This window comes from Taudactylus pleione, unplaced genomic scaffold (assembly GCF_031769625.1).
Source record: "Taudactylus pleione unplaced genomic scaffold, aTauple2 ptg000536l, whole genome shotgun sequence".
NCBI lineage: Eukaryota > Metazoa > Chordata > Amphibia > Anura > Myobatrachidae > Taudactylus > Taudactylus pleione.
In genome coordinates this window covers 4,659,899-4,679,038 of record NW_028284938.1, presented here as the reverse complement: position 1 = coordinate 4,679,038, position 19,140 = coordinate 4,659,899, and the positions used below count along the sequence as shown (strand labels likewise).

Below are 19,140 nucleotides of genomic sequence, written 5' to 3'. Positions count from 1 at the left end.
TATTTGACACGTTATCAGAAATTACAAATCCTGAGGAGTGTCCAAGCGGGGTAAGTCATTTTGCTATAACACACCTTAATTTTTTCTAACAGATTGACACAGTACGCCTCTTAGTGAAGCCAGTGATACAGACAGCGGCCTGTCTGGGTATAATCTGTAATTGTGCGTTAGATGCTGTTCCTGTTGCTTAAGGCGGGACACCCTCCCAATGGGCTGGCACAGTCATGCAATCTTAAATTTGATCAGTATGGCTTGTACAATGGCATTTTTTTTTTTTATTTTTTTTTTAACATCCAGTTTAGGTGAGGAATTGCTTTTCAAGTAAGATGGAATAGAGTCTCTGAATCTGTATACAAAGTGCTATAATGTAGCAGCCACAGTTTTCTTTATTCCAAGTTCGGCAAAAAAAAGAAGCTCAACGTTAGCAAAGTTGCACAGGACCTGGCGGCTTACTCATGTGCGCATGATCTGTATTGCGCATGTACAGATCTGTGTCTGCAACGACGGTCGCAATGTCCCCTAAGCCACAGCATGATTGATGCCGTTTGGGGGCGGGAAAGGGGCGATGACATGGAGCATCCCAGACAACAAGGGACAATCGACCTGGTTTTCTTGGCGTGCAGAAGCCGATGGCTGCACCCTTGGACACCAGCAGCGTGATTTACAGATATGTCCAGATACATCTATCCTCCCTGCGCCACAAGTTGCGCTACGCATAACGTGTGAGTGCCGTGTAACTCGATGGCACTTTTTACCTTCAAATACGTCTTATTCACACAGTGGTGCGAATAGAACGCACAAGCAGCTTCTGCTGACTAAAATATTGGGCATGCCTATATTCTGTGTGCAACTGCGGGTGTATGTGCATGCGAAATGCTACGTTACAGTGTCAGCGGTTGTGACACTAACGTAGCGTTTCGCATGCAGATACACCCGCAGTTGCACACAGAATATAGGCATGCTGCATATCATTTTAATCAGCAAAAGCTACTTGTGCGTTCTATGTGCACCGGTGTGCGAATAAGACACATTCAAAGGTAAAAGTCAAACAAAAAGACGCTTGGCGCTACTAGAAGGGCTGTTTAATGCGCAAGAAGGCTAGATGTATGTGGACACATCTGTATGCGGACATTATGAGCAACCTGTCACATCTCTAGATCTAGCCTCGGATCAGAGAAGCCAGCAGTTTGCTTTTGCATACTGTAGGCTCAGCCGCTACATCTTACTACTTACATCTTACTACTGCATATAACTCTGCATCAGGCCCTATGTTCAAAGGCTTTAAAGAGTTTTAGTTGCTACCCATGCACTACCTGCCAATCATCACTGGATTCAGTGTCTGAACCATTTTCGCTTTACTACCCAGTGTTGGGTAGTGATTTTCTATCCTCCAACAAGGTTATTTTTTTTTTTTTTTTAATACAGATACGGAAATTACTTGCACTATCTACATCCATATTTTCCATTTATAATCATAAATATACATGTGTTCCCGCTAGGCTGTAGTCCCTGCCTGATTTCATAATAGCAGAATGTGTATTGCCCCTTTTCGCTGCGTCCAGTAAAACAGCCTGCGGGTGCTGTCCCCACCCACAGGCCGCAGTCACCCACAGGTGGGGAAAACTGCGATGTAGTGATCACCACCGGTGAATAGATGAAAGGTGCATGCCCTTGGCATCTATTCACAGAGAAGGGAGAGCTTGGGGGCAGCACAGCATGTACGTAAGTGCCGGGCACACCCCCCAAGGGCGCACGCTGGAGTGCCCTTTCTCTAGGTCAGAAGCCTTGCCCGGCGCCGGACCTAGAGTTAACACTATATACATTTTCTCCTTTGAAACTAATTGTTTTTCATAATCAAAAACTGTTCCTGGCTAAATCTGTAACTTAGTCTAAGAGGCAGAAAAACTAGTGCCTCTCCCATCTTTACCTGCTAGTGAGGTGGGTGAATATTCTTTTCAACCCAGCCTGGAGCAGTTCAGGGCCAGCATATGCACATAAAAAAAAGCTGTCACACACACACTGAAAGTACACGAGATATTAAAAGCTCTTACTTGGTTGTGCCCAAGCCAATTTTCGTCCAGACTTTATACATGCTGACATTCCAAATGGATTCAATACAAAGCATTCCTTAATCCAGGCCTGTAACTTTTTCAGCGAGAATGTTTCAGTTGTCTTTGAGTAACCACTTCTAGCTTGCAGTGGTTGATAAAGGGCTAAATCAATAAAAGAATGAATGGTCAGGTTCTTATTCAGTGTCCCTTCAATGAGAAAGCCAAGCGCTTGAGCAGCCTCAACAGACACCAAGCTAAATTGAGTGGAGTGGGAGGATTTTGTGAGCTGGTCAGGGTCCAAAAGCAACTCCAAGAGATATGGTATATGATTCTGCATAAATGCATGGTGGCAATAATCGTCCCAGTTCTAGCAAACAAAGTGTGGAAAGAAAACAAAATTGCATATATTAGAGCTTGGGCAAAATGAAAATGGGTTAGTAATTCCTGCATTAACATAACATTTCAATTAAAACAATAGAAAAAAAAACTGTGGGAAATTATACTCAAGGGTCATTCTGCATCAAATCAACACAATTTCCCAAAAAATTCTACCTTACATTCTCCAATTTTAATAATATTTGGTATAATGAATCATGCCATGGTATAAAGAAAACCCCCCAAATCTTAGGCTAAGTACAGTTGGGTAAGGTCTCATTTTTTAAACCTCTTTGTATGGGTTTTCATATGATATTGAAACATACTGCTGTGTTATGTAAAAAAAGAAAATAATAAAAAAAAAATGTGTGTATATATATATATATATATATATTTTTTTTCTTTTAATCAAAATTTTAGATTTGTTTTTCAAAATTTTTTTGAAAACACTTAATAATTGTTCACACTGTTATTGTTATTAAAACCCCAGTGTCTTATTTTGGGATCATGATGGAATCACTTGCTAAAAGAGCTTTCATTTTTTAAATGATTCATGAAAATTGTATTTATTGAGTAACTACACATCTGAGAAAATCAACAAAACAATATTTTTTCCAGTTCACTTCATTAGAGGATGCACATTCCACTCAGGTGTGTTTAGGGATGAGATTCTATAGACAGCGCCTGCTCCCACTTTTGTGCAGGCGCGCAAACTTAAATGGAAAGATACTCCATGTGGAAAGACACTTCAATTATGTTAAATAGGCCCGCCTTTTACATTTTTCTGGACCACTACAAGTGGTCATGGGGCAGGTGACATTTGGGTGGGCTTTAATTAGTGAAGAAAAGAAGCCTCAGTCACCCGACCAGGCAGAGAAGAAAAGGCACAGCCCATGGAGCTGCTACTGATCTCCACAGGTCAGAGGAGCATGTGATGGGCTCAGCACATGCTCTCTCATCCCTAAGCAGAGTCTCATGGGAATTATTTCCCTGTAGTGCATTTCCCCAGTAACTGCTGGACCCCAAAAACCCTCCAGCCACTGCCAGGACAGTCAAAACAGTCCTGATGACTAAGCAGCGGCACTGCACACTGCACTCTGATTAAGCGACAAGCGCTATCGCTATAGTCCCATAGAGGGTATGTAACTGCTGTCTATGACAACAAATGGTGGCTTGCATTTATTCTGGAGAAAGATGACAACAACGATTAAGTGTAAGTGACATTCCTCCTCCAGCTGATCAATCACCATCCTTTTCATAACAAGGGAAGCCAGATAATTTATGGATTCCTATGGTAGATTTCTGTGTAAGGTGAATCCGTTAACTCCAACAGGTCGAATGTACACCTTTTCTGACATGGAAATACTAACAAATTAAACCTTCAGCCAGTTTCAACCCAACAAGTAGCACCATCCACCATAGCAGCAACACCAAATGGTAATGATCTGTATGTAGTATGCTTAAAATATGTAAAAGCATAAAATTATCAAATAAGTTTTTAATATTTTAAGATTAACATAGTATGTCATTGTACTGGATATATATCAAAGGGATTGTTTAAGGAAATTTATTTAACATAAAGAACAGCCTAGATCGTTCTCATTTTCATTATTTTAACGAGCAGTCCACAGAGAAAACCTCATGTAGCAGATGATTCCATCATGACCCCAAAATAAAACTTTGGGAATTTACGAACACTTTTTGAAAATATGGCTATTTGAGAAAATCTAAATTTTGATATGAAAAAATTAAAAAACATTTTGTTTGCATTAAAAACATACTGCTGTTATATATAATATGAAAGCCTATAAAAATATGTTTAAAATTAGACCTTGCCCAACTCTCTAGCTCAATTAGGTGAGCTGTAAAAGCAATATTAATAAAAACTGTTAATAGCACATTTTTCATTAAAAAATGGCAGCTTTAACCACTTAACTGCTAATATTTTTTTCCAAAAACTGCTCAGAAACTGTCAGTTTTTTTAATGATTGAATTAGCTCAAGAACATCTATTTAACACTTATCCAACACAATTTTATAAAATAAAAATATATATATTTTTTTAAAACACAACATAGCATACAAGTAGACATTTTTATGGTATATTGTGCATCAACTTGAGCTTTAAAACTATTTAACCATGATCAAAAAGATTCATGGAACCATCGATACTAATATCAACACCCACAAAAAAAAAAATAAAAAACAAATAAAATCGATTTTCTGATTGGAAAATAGATATATCAGATAATTGATGCACATCGATGGTTTCGTCCACCAATGGTCATCTCTGCTCTCTTACTCAAGGGATGGCGGATAAATCACAGCCTTGCGCGGAGCTATGCTCCATGTCCTGGCGCTGAAGAGAGTAAAAAGAATAGAGAATATATATATATATATAGCGCGTCCAAGGTAGTTCGGCACTCAGGACAATAAATATAAAGATGCAGGGTGCCCCCCTATAAATTGATATATGCAGGCTTTCTTTTTTGTGTGAAGCTCAATAGCCTTACCAACATTAGTAAGATATTGCTCTGTACTAATGTTCATACTTTTTAATAAAAAATGTTCACGTTTCTAACAAGGAGTGCTGTCTGTTTTTTTCTGTTTGGTGAGGCTATTTAGCTTCACACAAAAAAGATTATATATATATATATATATTTTTTTTTTTATTATTATTTATTTATATATTACATGCACAAATTCAAAAATCCACGGCCATTTCCAGGCCTGGGGTGCAAAGTGGCCTGTGACCACATTGCTTAGATAAATAAAAACAGAAAACGCAGCACTGAACATTTTTAAATCGCTCACGATAATACATAAATAACGGGGGGTTTGCTTCATGGATATATATAGGTGGAGTCTCCCATATCCAAATATTCTGAAATAAGGAATATTTTTAGCATGACTGAGAAAGTGAAACCTTTGCTCTTTGATGGTTCAATGTACAGAAACTTTGTTTAAAGCACAAATGATATATATTTGTTTGTTTTCTTTGATATCAAGGGTGTTGTTTTGGAAGACTGGGTACCAAAAGGCACAACAGTGAATCAACATTACTACAAAAATTGTTCTAGCAACCCTGTGGGAAGAACCAGAAGAGGACCTAACGTATATACTCAAGTATAAGTCGACCCGAATATAAGCCGAGGTACCTACTTTTACCACAAAAAGCTGGAAAAACTTATTGACTCGAGTATAAGCCTAGGGTGGGAAATGGCAGCAGCTGGTAGTGCCCCCAGTAGTAATTCCCCCTGGTTGTGCCCCCAGTAGTGATCCCTCCTGGTAGTGCCCCCAGTAGTAATCCCTCCTGGTAGTGCCCCCAGTGGTAATCCCCCCTTTTAGTGCCCCCTGTAGTAATCCCCCCCTGGTAGTTCCCCCAGTGGTAATAACCCCTTTTAGTGCCCCCTGTAGTAATCCCCCCTTGTAGTTCCCCCAGTGGTAATAACCCTTTTTATAGTGCCCCCTGTAGTAATTGCCCCCTGTAGTCCCCCCACCCTCAGTAGAGAGAAAAGTAATAAGAATAAATAAAAAAAAAAAAATCAATCACTTACCTGAAACTCCCGCTCCTGGTCCCGCCGCTAACAGCTCCTCCGGCCGCTTTGTATGGGAGAGACGTCATTACACATGACGTCTCTCCCATTACCCACTGCGGTAGCCGGAAGATGGCTCCCGCAGTGGGGACAGCAGCAGCCGCTGAGAGTGAAAGACTTTTCGCGGCTGCTGATTACAGCAAACACGCAGCTGCCGGCTCCGGCGGCTGTGTGTTTGTGCTGTGTAGCGCTGACCGAACTCCGTCCGGTCAGCGCTACACTTCACTCGAGTATAAGCCGAGGGGGTACTTTTTCAGCACAAAAAATGTGCTGAAAAAGTCGGCTTATACTCGAGTATATACGGTAGTTGTGGAAAAATCCTCCATCAGGACAACACACCAGCTCTCACAGCTCTCTCTGTGAAGAGGTTTTTGGCTGAGAAACAGTTTGCAGTCCTAGAACACCTTCCATACTCGCCAAACATAGCACCGTGTGACTTGTTTCTTTGCCCTATGTCAAACCTGTACTCAAGGGAACCCATTTTGCATCAGTTACTGAGGTAAAGAAGAAAACGACCACTGTTGAGACTGCTGAGATAATGAGCTACAGCACAGCCTTGATAAATGGAAAATAAAAATGCAACTGTGTTTGGATGCAGAAGGCGAGTGCATGGAGAGGGAATGGAGTTAAAATGTACTTAATATAATCAAATTATAGCGGGTGGGTGGCTTGGTAGCAGAGTGAGCAAGACGCAGCGCCATTGAGCTCCTGCTCGGGGACTCCAATTATCATTTAACCCCGCCGCAACTTAGCTGCTTTCCTGCCGTGATCTTTTCCACCGGCCCCCAGGACGCTGTGGCACAAATGGAGGCTGAATCCAGTGTCTCCGGACTTACTTCTCCGTTGCTCGCTGGCGGCATTCCATCCCGCTGCCTGCCTCACCCGTCTGGGAGCACAGGCTCACTGCCCGCCAGATGGGCTGAGCGGGGTACCCATGACCGGTCCGCTGCTCTAGAGAATCGGCACTACTGGGCTGTATTCCCTCTTTATCTCTGGGCTGAAAGAGGCTATAGAGGGAGATGGACGCTGCCATCTTGTCTCACTAACATCATACATCACCAGAGGAGACACACAGCTACCATAACAATTACTGTATGCTCCATTGCAGAGAATCAAGTCTACAGTTTCTACATTATTTTCTCTTCTGAATTTTATTTTTTGTCTTGGCCTTTGGAAGTTTTCTAAAAACATCTCTCACCGCCAATGCCTGCATTTTTTAAGTGATTATGCCTGGGAAGGGTCCCTATTTCTCAGCTATAATTTTTATTTTTCAGTGAAACTAATGCGAACCATATTTTAGCTATATTAGATTATCTGTATGATTATAATCTAAAGAACACTCTCTCTTTACAGAGGCTGGACTGTACCATTATGAGATGTATTAATCGTGTGATTTACTGCTGTTTTATAGATCACTTTTTGTATTCTACCACCATCTAGTGGTTACGAAAAAAATCACTAAATCCTCTACACCTGCCCAAACTCCACGTACGTGTGCAGGGTAAAAAGTAGATCTACAATTTATGGGTGAAATTGCAGCATGTAAAAAAGGCACCATTGAATGGCAGAATCACCATTTGCTGATGTTTCATAATTATTCGTCAGGAGTCTCTCGCGCCCGCAAAGGGATGTCGCCTGTGTGTTCCAAACTGATAAAAACACAGAAGAAATTCACCTTGCTGTTTCCAGCAAGACTTCGCCTATTCCAGGATTCAGGCTACAATGAAGAAAAGAAGTCATCAGCCTTATCTACATGATCGTCATCTGTAATTATTATATTTTGGTGTATGCGCTATCCGTAAGACCAGTTTAATATTGTTTACCCTCGGGTTAACCATATGGCTACCACTAATTTTTCAATCCTATTTTCATGTTTGATTATGTAATTTTGTTGGCTCATATTGCATATATTATAGGATTTATCTCGTGTGTGTTATCACACAATATAGAACATATAATTCGGAAGGGGTCCTGGAGACATTCGGGACACCGTCTGGGAGCACCTTTCCACTACTTTTGCGGTTATACTTCGTGGTGGTTACCCGCTTGTTCTGGTATGCACGCTCTGCTTGTTTTTATTTGCCAATAAATTTTATCTTGTTTAATGCTTGATGTGGCGCCCCCACATTCCTGTTTTTTTTATATATATATTATATACACATACACACACAGTATATAATGTATATCAAGTCTCGAGTTGTTTAGTTGATGTGTCACTGTACTATCTTTTTTTAATGGGAAGTGATCACTGCTCAGTGTTTACCCATGTTGACTAACTTGGTTGGTTGGTTGGTTGGTTTTATGTTTTGAGAATTATTATTCATTTGTTTGAAGGACCTTCTAGAGGTCCCTTTCCCAATTCTCTAATTTTTTCGTTCAAGATTGCCATATACAGAATATATTTACTTTTAACTATCAGAACAGTACAATTTAATGATGCAATGTGTCTTGCCGGATTTTTGTTTTGATTCTCAACCCGACTCGGATGCGGCTCTGGTGATACCTTATACTTTATGTACTATGCATTATCTAAAAATTTGCATTAATACTCCAGCTAAACGCCGCCAAATTATTTCATATCTTAATATACTAGAAACTTTCCATGTTGGGACATGTTGGTTTATCCCTCATATAACTCCAAGTCTCGTGGCATTACCATTCTAATAAAAAGAAATTTACCTTTCACCATTCTCCACTAACGATCAGATCCAGACGGTTGCTTGTTGTTAAAATATTACAATATGCAAATTTTATGCTCTTTAAGCTCTTGCAATCTATGATAAACAGTTCTTTATTTCTCTTGCTAACTTATTGTGCCCATACGTCGATTCCACTGTGATTCTAGGTGGAGATTTAAACATCGTGGCTTCCCAATATATGGACCAACAATCTGCAGCCTCCACCCCCATTAGAGCCCGGCGTGTAGGCATTCTTAGAAGGCTTCATTTAGTAGACATATGGCGACTCCATCACACAATAGATAAAGAATACACTTTCTATTCGGCTCCTCACTCTACATTTTCTAGAATTTATTTACTTCCTTCTTCTACACTAGCCTTTAATATATATGATTCTGGTATAGAGACGTTGGGGTTGTCGGATCATGTTCTTGTTTGGATTAGGTTGGAATCTGCTGTACCCTTTGGCTGTTTTAGACAATGGCGCTTTCCCTCTTTTCTGACCTCCTCCTCTAAATTTCAGGATGTTCTACAATCTGCCTGGAACGAATATCACTTTGCTAATTCCCAGCACCAACAAAATCCAGCTCTTAACTGGCAAACGGCAAAAGCAATATTGATGTGTCGCGGAAAGCGGATTTCGCTTCAGCATGGGCATAACTGCGCATGATATCGTGTCAGCATAAACATGTAACTTTCCCTTTGAAAATGTATATGTAATGTTATCTGTGTGTAGAAGATGACAAGGCCTTTGAAGATGAGCAGCAAAGGTTGAAAGCGGTTACAGGAAGTTCTGCTTTCCTGCCATAATTATGTCAAATTGTATATAGCATATAAGAAATATATCAGGGGAAATTACATGACATCTGGCCAGACCCTTGATAACCAGTCCTTAAGAGCCCTGTGTTCTATCTAGGGTCAGAGATCAAAGAAGGGTTGCTTATACCAGAGACACTCAGTCATCAGAGGTGAGAATTCTCTCACCTAATCAGTATGTAAGTTTATTGACATAAGCCTATGAGTCCAAGCTTCACAAAAGAGCTGAAGGTATAATACAAGAACCCCTGCTCGAATGACCGAGAAACCCTGGAGCTCCTGCTGGATGGACAATACACTTTGAGCTGACAAGGGTTAAAAATCACCCCAGGGAGGGAGGTGAGGGGGGGGGGTGGGGGGGGGGGGGGTGCCTGGAGAAAATGTAACACCCTGGTAGTTCAGTGTTCATTCCGAGAGAGGCTATCAAAAAGGTACACATGATCCGGAGTTCTCCGCTGGGACAGCTTCATCCCACAACCACTTAAGTGACGTGGTTTTACTATTGCATTTTATTTTATTTCTGAACTTGCGAGTAGTTGTGTGAATCTTTTTTTACCTTTATTATATTTGTGTAACTTTTTGTAACTAAGCTTTGAAGATATTCTTGAATTAACACATTAATTATAGCTCTAAAACTCTGTTTTTATGACCCAAGACCTCATAAGGCCTCATATGGCTCATGTTACCTATTTTTCTAAGTATTGATAATTGTGTGCACACGTTGGAGCAGAAGCCCACCTTATGGTTTAGCATTACAGTTTTCTTCTGCTGGTGGCAGTTACCCAGTTTATTTAACCACACGTGCTGAGGTGACCTGTAAAAGTCACGGGCGGCGATTCTCAGATTGGCGTATCTGGAGAGTCGGGCCGCAGGACCGTGACAAGAGGTAAGATCCTTTCATTTATATCATCACAAAAGACACCAGTTCGAGAAGTTACGATCTTCCTAGTCCGATTTGACTCAAGCTTAAAACTAATACGTCATTCTCCATCCACTCCCCAAAAAGCGAAATTTAAGGAATGTAAATTGGCTTTTGACACCCTGATTTAACATATTGGGGATAAAAGAATTCATAGTAATAGATACCAATATCATATTCATTGTAATAAAAATAGTAAACTTCTTTCTAACCTCTTGTGTGGTGACAGAACTAGCTCAGCTATTTTAGCTTTAACTGATGAGACAGTCACGTCTCACACTTCAGGTCCCGCAATATTAGAAGTTTTACACTTTTTTTTTTACTCTAAATTATACTCTCAAGATCCTATTAATTTGCATAATAAATATTTCTGGGATTCCATATCACTTCCAAGTTTAACTGAAGGTCAAATCTCTTCATTAGTTGACCCCATCACTGAATCCTTAGGGGTCTATGTATCAAAGCTGTGAGAGATAAAATTGTGAGATAAAGTACTAAGCAATCAGCTTCCAATTTACATTTTTTTAGGCTGTGTTTTGAAAATGATATTTACGAGCTGATTGGTTGGCGATTTGTTACAATTTTATCTCTCTCCCAGCTTTGAAACCTAGGCCCCTTAAATCTGGAAAATCACCGGGTACTGACGGATTCACAGGATAATTCTATAAATGTCTCAAATCCTCTATAGTATTCCGACTTACAAGGCTTTATAATTCCATACTTTCAAAAAAGGCACTACCCACTTATTTTAATGATGCTTTCATCAAAGTTTTTACCAAAGCCTGGTAGAGAGCCGACCCTACACGCTTCCTTTCGCCCCATATCCTTATTGCAGACTGGCTCAAATTGGTGATTTCTACCCTGGTGGTGTACGAGTCGCTCCGCAAATTTGGATTTCTCCCCCAATTTTTGTCACTTATTCAAATGCTAAATATATCCTCCTCTTCACAAATAGTAGCTAATGACTATATAGCACTCCCTATTGCTATCCAACGAGGTACCCGGCAGGGTTGCTACATATCTCTCCTTTTGTTTGCATTGGTTCTGGAACCTCTAGCAGTTGCGCTACGGTCTGATCAACAATTCAAATGGTATCCAAATAGGTACTATCGAACTCAAATTATCTTTGTTCGCCTATGACTTGCTTTTTATCTCTCACCCTTTCACATCTATTCCAGCTTTTCTACATCTCATCAGTTTTTAGTTCTTTTTACAGGATATTAAAATAAATGTAGCCAAATCAAAAAATCTTCCATTATCTAGACCAGATTTACTCCCCTTCTGCTTTTTCTTCAAAATTTAAATATCTGGGCATTATTATGCCATCTATACAAATATAGAATGCCAAATTCCCACCAATTATAACAAAAATTTAGCAAAAACTTCAGCACTGGATCTCACCTCCACTTTCTATATTGGGACAAGCAGCTGTCATCAAAAGTGTTTTATTTTCTAAATTAGTGTACCCACTTCAAATGATAACTATGTTTCTTTCTAAAGCCAATGCTTCTAAATGCACGGCAGCATTTCAATGTTTCTTATGGAATCATAAAAAACCTAGGATTCGTTTACTTCATCCTAAAACCAAGGGAGGGTTGGGCCTTCCTGATATTTTCACTTACTCCTGCACCACTGCTTTTAGTTATAGCTCGAACTGGTGTCTAGGCCAATCTAATTTCACTAATCGACTTCTGGAAGAAGTATTGTTTGCGCCTTTTTTTTTGCCCCTGCAGCTTTGCTCCATTTACCTAGCTCAAAATTGCAGAGGGGAATCACACACACACACACTCTATTCTTCATGGATACCTATAGAGCATGGTCCTTCATACACAAACATTTCAATTAAAATCCCTACACCACTAAATTTGTACCGGGAAATCCAGATTTCACTGCCTCACAATTTCTCATCTTTTGTAGAAACAAAAAGGGTTGGCAGCCATCCAGAACATATTTGACCATGGAGGCCCTAGTGTTCCCGTATGGGAAAATTTGCGATGCAGCGATCACCACTGGCATCTATTCAAAGAGACAGGTGGGCTGGGGGGCAGCCTGACACGTCCGTAAGTGCAGGTCACACCCCCAAGAATGATGAAAAGGGGGAGCATCTTAAAGACACGTTCCCTTTTCAGGCACGCGTGCCCCTTTCTAGGTCCGGCGCCGGACCTAGCGTGAACACTACCAACTCACCTATTTAGCAAACACTTACAATTCTGGGGATTTCTGCCCAATTTCATTAAAAAATAGTCATGGTGGAAAATCTGAATTTTGTAACTAATGTGTAATAGAGGAGGGAATGGAAGAAATGAGTTTCAGTTCTTTCAATCCTTTCCTGCATCGGTGTGTTTATTGAGGGTTTTTAAAAGCCAAAGGGGTATATTTACTAAAAAAAAAAAAAAAAGTGGAGTTGTTGCCCATAGCAACCAGATTCTAGCTATTGTCTTTTAGAAGGTGCTAGACACAGGATAAGTAAATCTTAAGGTGCCTATCCACTAGACGATTAAAATGAGGAATTAAACGATGATATCGATAGCGTTCGATAATCGTTTGAAAATTTGGTCTTTTAGACATCTATCATCGTGCAAACATGCTGGTCTACCTGACGATATCGTCAGGTTCAGCATGTTTGCAGATAATTGATTGTGCCTGCACTGAATGACATATCGTTCAGTGTGGGAACCCTGCAGTGTAGTGAACGACTGAACGATAACGATATCGTTATCGTTCAGTCTATTCACTGTCGGGTAGCGGATACCCGCCTTAAGTCAATCAACCAGGAGAATGTAACCAGTACCCTGCTTAAAACTGTGGTAACAGTGCCAGACTAACAGGAAGGCCAGGGTGTTGCCCTTCACATCACCAGCATGGAGGGCACTATAGCATAAGTAAACTGGGGTTTCTGTGTGGACTGGGTCAACTATGGTGTTAAACACATTTGTGGTGACTTTCTAATAACATCTCCAGCATATCATATGGACGATTTTACTGGTCAGGGCCCTTACAAGTTAGTTGCCCCACATGGGATAAGCTCAGCACAAGGACAGAAAAACACAATGCATTCCTCATTGGAACGCAGAGGGAACAAAAGTTTGATCGCAGTTTTAATAAAATCAAACAAAAAAACCCAATACACACTATATAACAAAAAAAAAACCCATCAACTATAACAAAGCACAAGTTTACTTATCAATGATCACGAAGAGCAGGATTAGTGTGTGTGTGTGTGTATATATTATATAATATATACATATATATATACACATACATACACACACACACACACACACACACACACACACACACACACACACACACACACACATACATACATATATATATACATACATACATACTAAATCTTTACAACAGTCTCGTTAAAAAGTCCCTCTCGGTGTGCCAGGTCCCACAAAAAAATCCAAGTCGCAATGCGATGGGACTAGGAAGCACCAGCATATCAAATAAATCAGCAGAGTTCGCTGCTGCGTCCTAGTCACATTGTACTATGACACATTTTTAGCAAAAAATAGCCCAGTGCTAGCAGAGTCTCACGGAACCTGGCGTGCCAAGGGGGGTCCGAGAGGAGGGAGAAACAGAAGAACAGGAAAAAACATCCATAACCCACAGGACAACAACAGGACCCAAGCTGGAAAAGCAACCTGCAGCAACCATCGGAAAACAGGCAACACACAACAGTCAACGTTCAACAGAGAGACCACAAACAAAATCACAGAGCACAAGGAGGAGGTCGCCCAATGTCCCCCGTGGATTTTACTGGCGAGAACAAAAATCCTCTTTTCTCCACCAACTACTGCGGGACACTGGCGTTAAGCAGGGGACGTTCCAAAACTGCCCACACGGGAGGGAGCGCTGAGTATACGAGGAGCACCAGACGCTTAAACTAGCCTCCTGATAAATCTGAGCGGACGCCACCATTTAAATTAGGCAGGACGACCACAGAAGAGACCGAGCATCTGCTGCCAGAGCTGAGGGATCCCTTGTGGGGACCTTGTGGATTAGACCGGATGCCATGAGATCGACTTCTGGAAGCCCTCATCCATTTACCAGGGCCTGCAACACTTCTGGGTGTAGAGATCACTCGTCGGTAAGATACTGACAACTCAAATAATCTGCCTCCCAATTGTCGACTCCCGGAATGAACACTGCCGAGAAGGCTGGAACTTACTTTTCTGCCCACTGGAAAATACACATTGTTGCTAGCATCACCAGATGGCTCTCTGTGCCTCCTTGGTGATCTACATATGCCACTGCTGTGGCGTTGTCTGACAGTAATTTTACGGGAAGATCCCGAAGCAGGTGTTGAGCAGCCAGAAAAGTCCTGAGAATTGCCATGAGTTTCAGGACATTTATGGGTAGTATCTCTACTCTTCGGGACCATAGACCCTGGAACAGAGACTGAAGAATCACAGCGCCTCAACCTCAGAGACTGGCGCCTGTGGCGATCAGCGTCCAATTACAAATGGACATCCTGAGATGTCTGGAGTCCAACCACTATAGGAGGGACAGGCAGGCCAGAGGCGAGAGATGAACTATTCAGGACAGATGAGACTCACTCTACGTAGAGATCAGGTCCAGCTGAAGATCCAGTGAATGGAAAGGAACTGCCTTGAACGATTAAACAAGTTTGCCAAAGAGATGCATGCAAAAATGGACTGTGCCCATCTTCTACTGGCGCATCAGTCATCAACGACCTGGAGGGCAAAGATCTTTTTCTGTGCAAGAAAAATCCTGAGGAGATGTGTCGAACAGCAGTTAGAGAAAGGTTAACCTCAGAGACGGAACCAGATTGGATTTTTTGAAATGTACCATCCAGCCACAAGAGACAAGTGTGTGATGTTAAGCTGTAGATGAGAGAAGCATCTCTCAAGCAGAAGCCTTATCAAAAGGTTGTCGAGGTAGGGAACAATCAACACTCCCAAGGAATCGAGGCGGACCACCATCACCACCATTATTTTGTTAAAGACGCGTTGGGCAGAGTAGAAACCAAAAGTTAGAGCCCGGAATTGTAAATGGGCATCCCGGATCGCAAACCAGAGGTAGGACTGATGTGGCTCAAACATGGGAATGTGTAGATTGGCATCCCAAATGTCTATGGACACCAAAAATGTACCTGCTTCCATGCTGGCTATAACGGACCCAAGCATCTTGAATTTGTGGAAACACAGATGAACGATGAACGTTCAAGACCTTTAGGTTTAAGGATGGGTCGAACAGAGCCATACAGTTTTGGCAGTACAAAAAGGTTTGAGTAAAACACTTTACATCTGTCCTACTGGGACCGGAACAATGACTCCTGTTGAAAAAAAAACTTGACTACTGCTCTTGTCAGGGACACACTATTTTGGCGGGAAGCTGGAAGACCTGTGGAAAAGAACCTCAGCAGGGGAGGTCCAGGGAATTCTATTTTGTATCCTACTGATGTGACCAAAGTGTTGGATCAAGTCTGAAACCATATGAAAGATAAGACTAGCCCCCCCCCCCACCCCCACAATAGGATACCTCAAGTAGGTGGGTACACCATCATGCTGTTGGTTTGTCAATGGATTTTGCCTTTAGGTGACAAGAAAGACAGGACTGTCGCCCTTTTGTCCGGTAGAGGAAGAATGTCCACGAGCTCCCCTGGTATGTTGCTTGCCCAAGGGCCAAAAGGAGCAAAAGGAAGGACCAGAGGAGGAGAGGACCTAGACCTGGGAAAGGATGAAGAGGAAGATGGTAAAAATTAACTTTTCCTCCTGTTGAAATAATTTTATCCAGTTTGGGCCCGAACAAGAGCTCTCCAGAAAAAGTTAGAGCCTCTAAGGATCATTTGGAGTTCACGTCACGATCTCAACCAGAGGGATGCCTACGAGTAGCAATGGCTGAAGCCGAAAGCCTGGAACAAAGACTTGCATTAATGGCAGCTTCTCCCAAGTAGGCTCCAGACTCTTTTATGTGTTCCGCCAATGTAACAAGATCAGACCCATTAGAGCGGACGCCATCAATAATAAGATTCGCCAACTTTTCCCAGCCTTGTTCACCCAAGCTGACACGAGAATAGGACTAAGAGTGCCCCCAGAGGCCACATAAATCGACTTAAGGGTAGTCTCTAATTTGCAATCAGAAGACTCCTTAAAAGAAGACGAACCCGGGACAGGAATTGTAGTTCATTTGGGCATTCTAGAGACTGAAGGATCCACAAAGGATGGAGACTCCCACTTAGATAAGTCAGCCAAAGTTAACAGACAGAGGGAGATTAAGCGCTCTGAAATCTGGCACTCCGAATGCAGCCACGCTGTGGATAACATCTGGTACAGTTTTAATGATGATTTTCTTCATATGGAGAGGAAATCAAAAGGATTTTAATAATTTTTGTATTAATCTAAATTAGAATGATTTTAACATTACTCTAACCCACAGGTTCTCAAACTCGGTCCTCAGGACCCCAAACAGTGTATGTTTTTCATCTTTCCTCACAGAATCACAAGTGAAATAATTAGCTCCACATATGGCTCTTTTAAAATGTGTCAGTTAGTAATGAATACACCTGTGTTCCTGCTGGGTTACCTGGAAAATGTGCACTGTGTGGAGTCCTGAGGACCAAGTTTGAGAACTACTGCTCTAACCTTTAATACCAGTTCCACAGAATTGTCCTTTTTAGATCTAATTATTTATATTAAAGAGAATCAACTATGCACAAAAACTTTTAAGAAGGATATTTGTTTCCAAAGAATATATTGATATGGCAAGTGAACACCATCGCAAATTGTTAGAGGGTATTCCTTTAGGACAATTTAAGAGGATAAAGAGAAACTGTACAAAAAGTTTAGTATATGAAGAAGAGATTGAGAGAATTGGAAAACGTTTGAGGTTAAGGGTTATCCCAAGGACATCATCAAAAAAGCAAAAAGAAGAAATAGTAGAAACTAAGAGAAAAGGAGATTAAAAAGGAAAAACAAGAAAATTATTCAAAATTTGAATGGACATTTATAAGCGAATATGGCTCACATTTCAGACAGTTGGCTTATCTTAAAAGAAGATCCTATTTTAAAGGATAACTTAATGTAATATGATTATGCTCTTTTATTATATGCACTTTAATACCGTGAATGTTTACATAAAGTTGGTGCACTTTGACACTTTTCAGCTTTATGCATTTTTGTTTAATAAAATGTACAAATTTTTATCATCCAAGATAAATGGTTCTATTTTATGTTCATCTTCTAGGGAACAACGCAAAGGTTTTATGACTATTTTTTTATCTATTACAGCTGAGGTATAATCGCCACTGCATTGAAGATCGTTCCATCTCAGAATCATCAAGATGGTCATCCTTACCGTTTGAAAAACCCTCTGATGAGGAGTCTTCCAACTGTTCTACAGTCCAGTGATGTCTCCGCTTCTGTGAATGACTATTCACCCGAAGCTCTGGAAAAAGGATAAAGAAGTCTATCTAGAAAAGAAAAAATTCGAACTCTGCATGCAGTCACCGGAGGGAGCTCTTGGCGGGCTGTGCTCTTGCATTAATGTGACAAACGAGGATGGGAGAGCAGTGCACTCCTGGGTAACTCCACCGCCAGGGGCTGGATAAAGTACAGCCATGGCCAAAAGTTTTGAGAATGACAAGTTTGGGTTTTCACAAAGTCTGGTGCTTCAGTGTTTTTAGACCTTTTTGTCAGATGTTACTATGGTATACTGAAGTAAAATTACTAGCATTTCATAAGTGTCAAAGGCTTTTATTGACAATTACATATTGGCCCGTATGCAATTAGCTGCGATAATTTTGCCGCCGTCGGAGGAACCTACTTTCCACCTACATCGCGTGTTTTGGAAATGGAAACTTATCGGGCGCCCCCCGCTATTCGCCCTATTCAATTCCAAAAGGACGTGAAACTGGCAAGCCGCGATGTTGGAACAGGCGGAAAATAGTCAGAAATGGGGAATTCGACCTGAACCCGCCCAAAAGATGCACTAACATTGGGGGCATTTATAGTGATCCCCAATTAGCCCTAACAAAGGTATTTGGGGTACTTAAGTTGTGACAATTGGTGCCAATTAGCGCATTTACACAAGTGGTGAAGAATAGCATTAACCAATATTTTTTTGCAAAAATAACTACTCCCAACAAATTTGGGGTACATGAAAATGGGTGCTAGCATATTTTTAAGTTGCTAAAGTGAAGTTTTAAATGACGTTAAAAAACCACCTGCCGCAAGCACCTGCAATCAAAAAAACACCTGCCCCATACTTGGGGACCCCCCAGAAGTCAAGTTAGCTACTTTTTGTGTTTGTACCCCAACTTTGAAAATGTGGGCGAAAAAGTTCAAAGTCATTTTTTGGGGTGTCCCTCACTTTTGTTTTTTTAGGAATTATTTGACGTAGTTATCCTTTGGAGGGCTGTCCCAAGGGTGCCGAGTGGTTTCCTGACGTTTGCACCCCAAAACCGCAATTCTGCACTTTTTTTCACCACCTTTTCATAGGCAAAACTTTTCCGCATATTACATTGCATTGACTTTCCGCGTATGCGAAAAGGCTTTGCAATTGAATAGGGCGAAAAGTTTGCCTGGGGAAATGTCACCCGCGATACTTTTCGCCGCTAATTGAATACGGCCCTAAGTTTATGCAGAGAGTCAATTAGTGTTCACACTAGCTCCGGCGGCAGGCAGGGCGCCGGAGCTAGAGAAGGCACTGCCGCGCGCGCTGAAAAGGGGGCGT

The 19,140-nt window shown here is 41.2% G+C and overlaps 1 protein-coding gene across 2 annotated transcripts in view; it reads right to left on the bottom strand.

The window, feature by feature from the left end:
• The window catches only part of TBCCD1 (TBCC domain containing 1), a 103,665-nt gene that overhangs the window by 71,151 nt on the left and 13,374 nt on the right, over window positions 1-19,140 (bottom strand). For both annotated transcript variants that reach the window (XM_088451052.1, XM_088451053.1), the window contains exon 3: window positions 2,052-2,418. In XM_088451052.1, coding sequence (XP_088307178.1) covers window positions 2,052-2,418 — 367 coding nt within the window. The remainder of the gene's footprint in view (window positions 1-2,051; window positions 2,419-19,140) is intronic.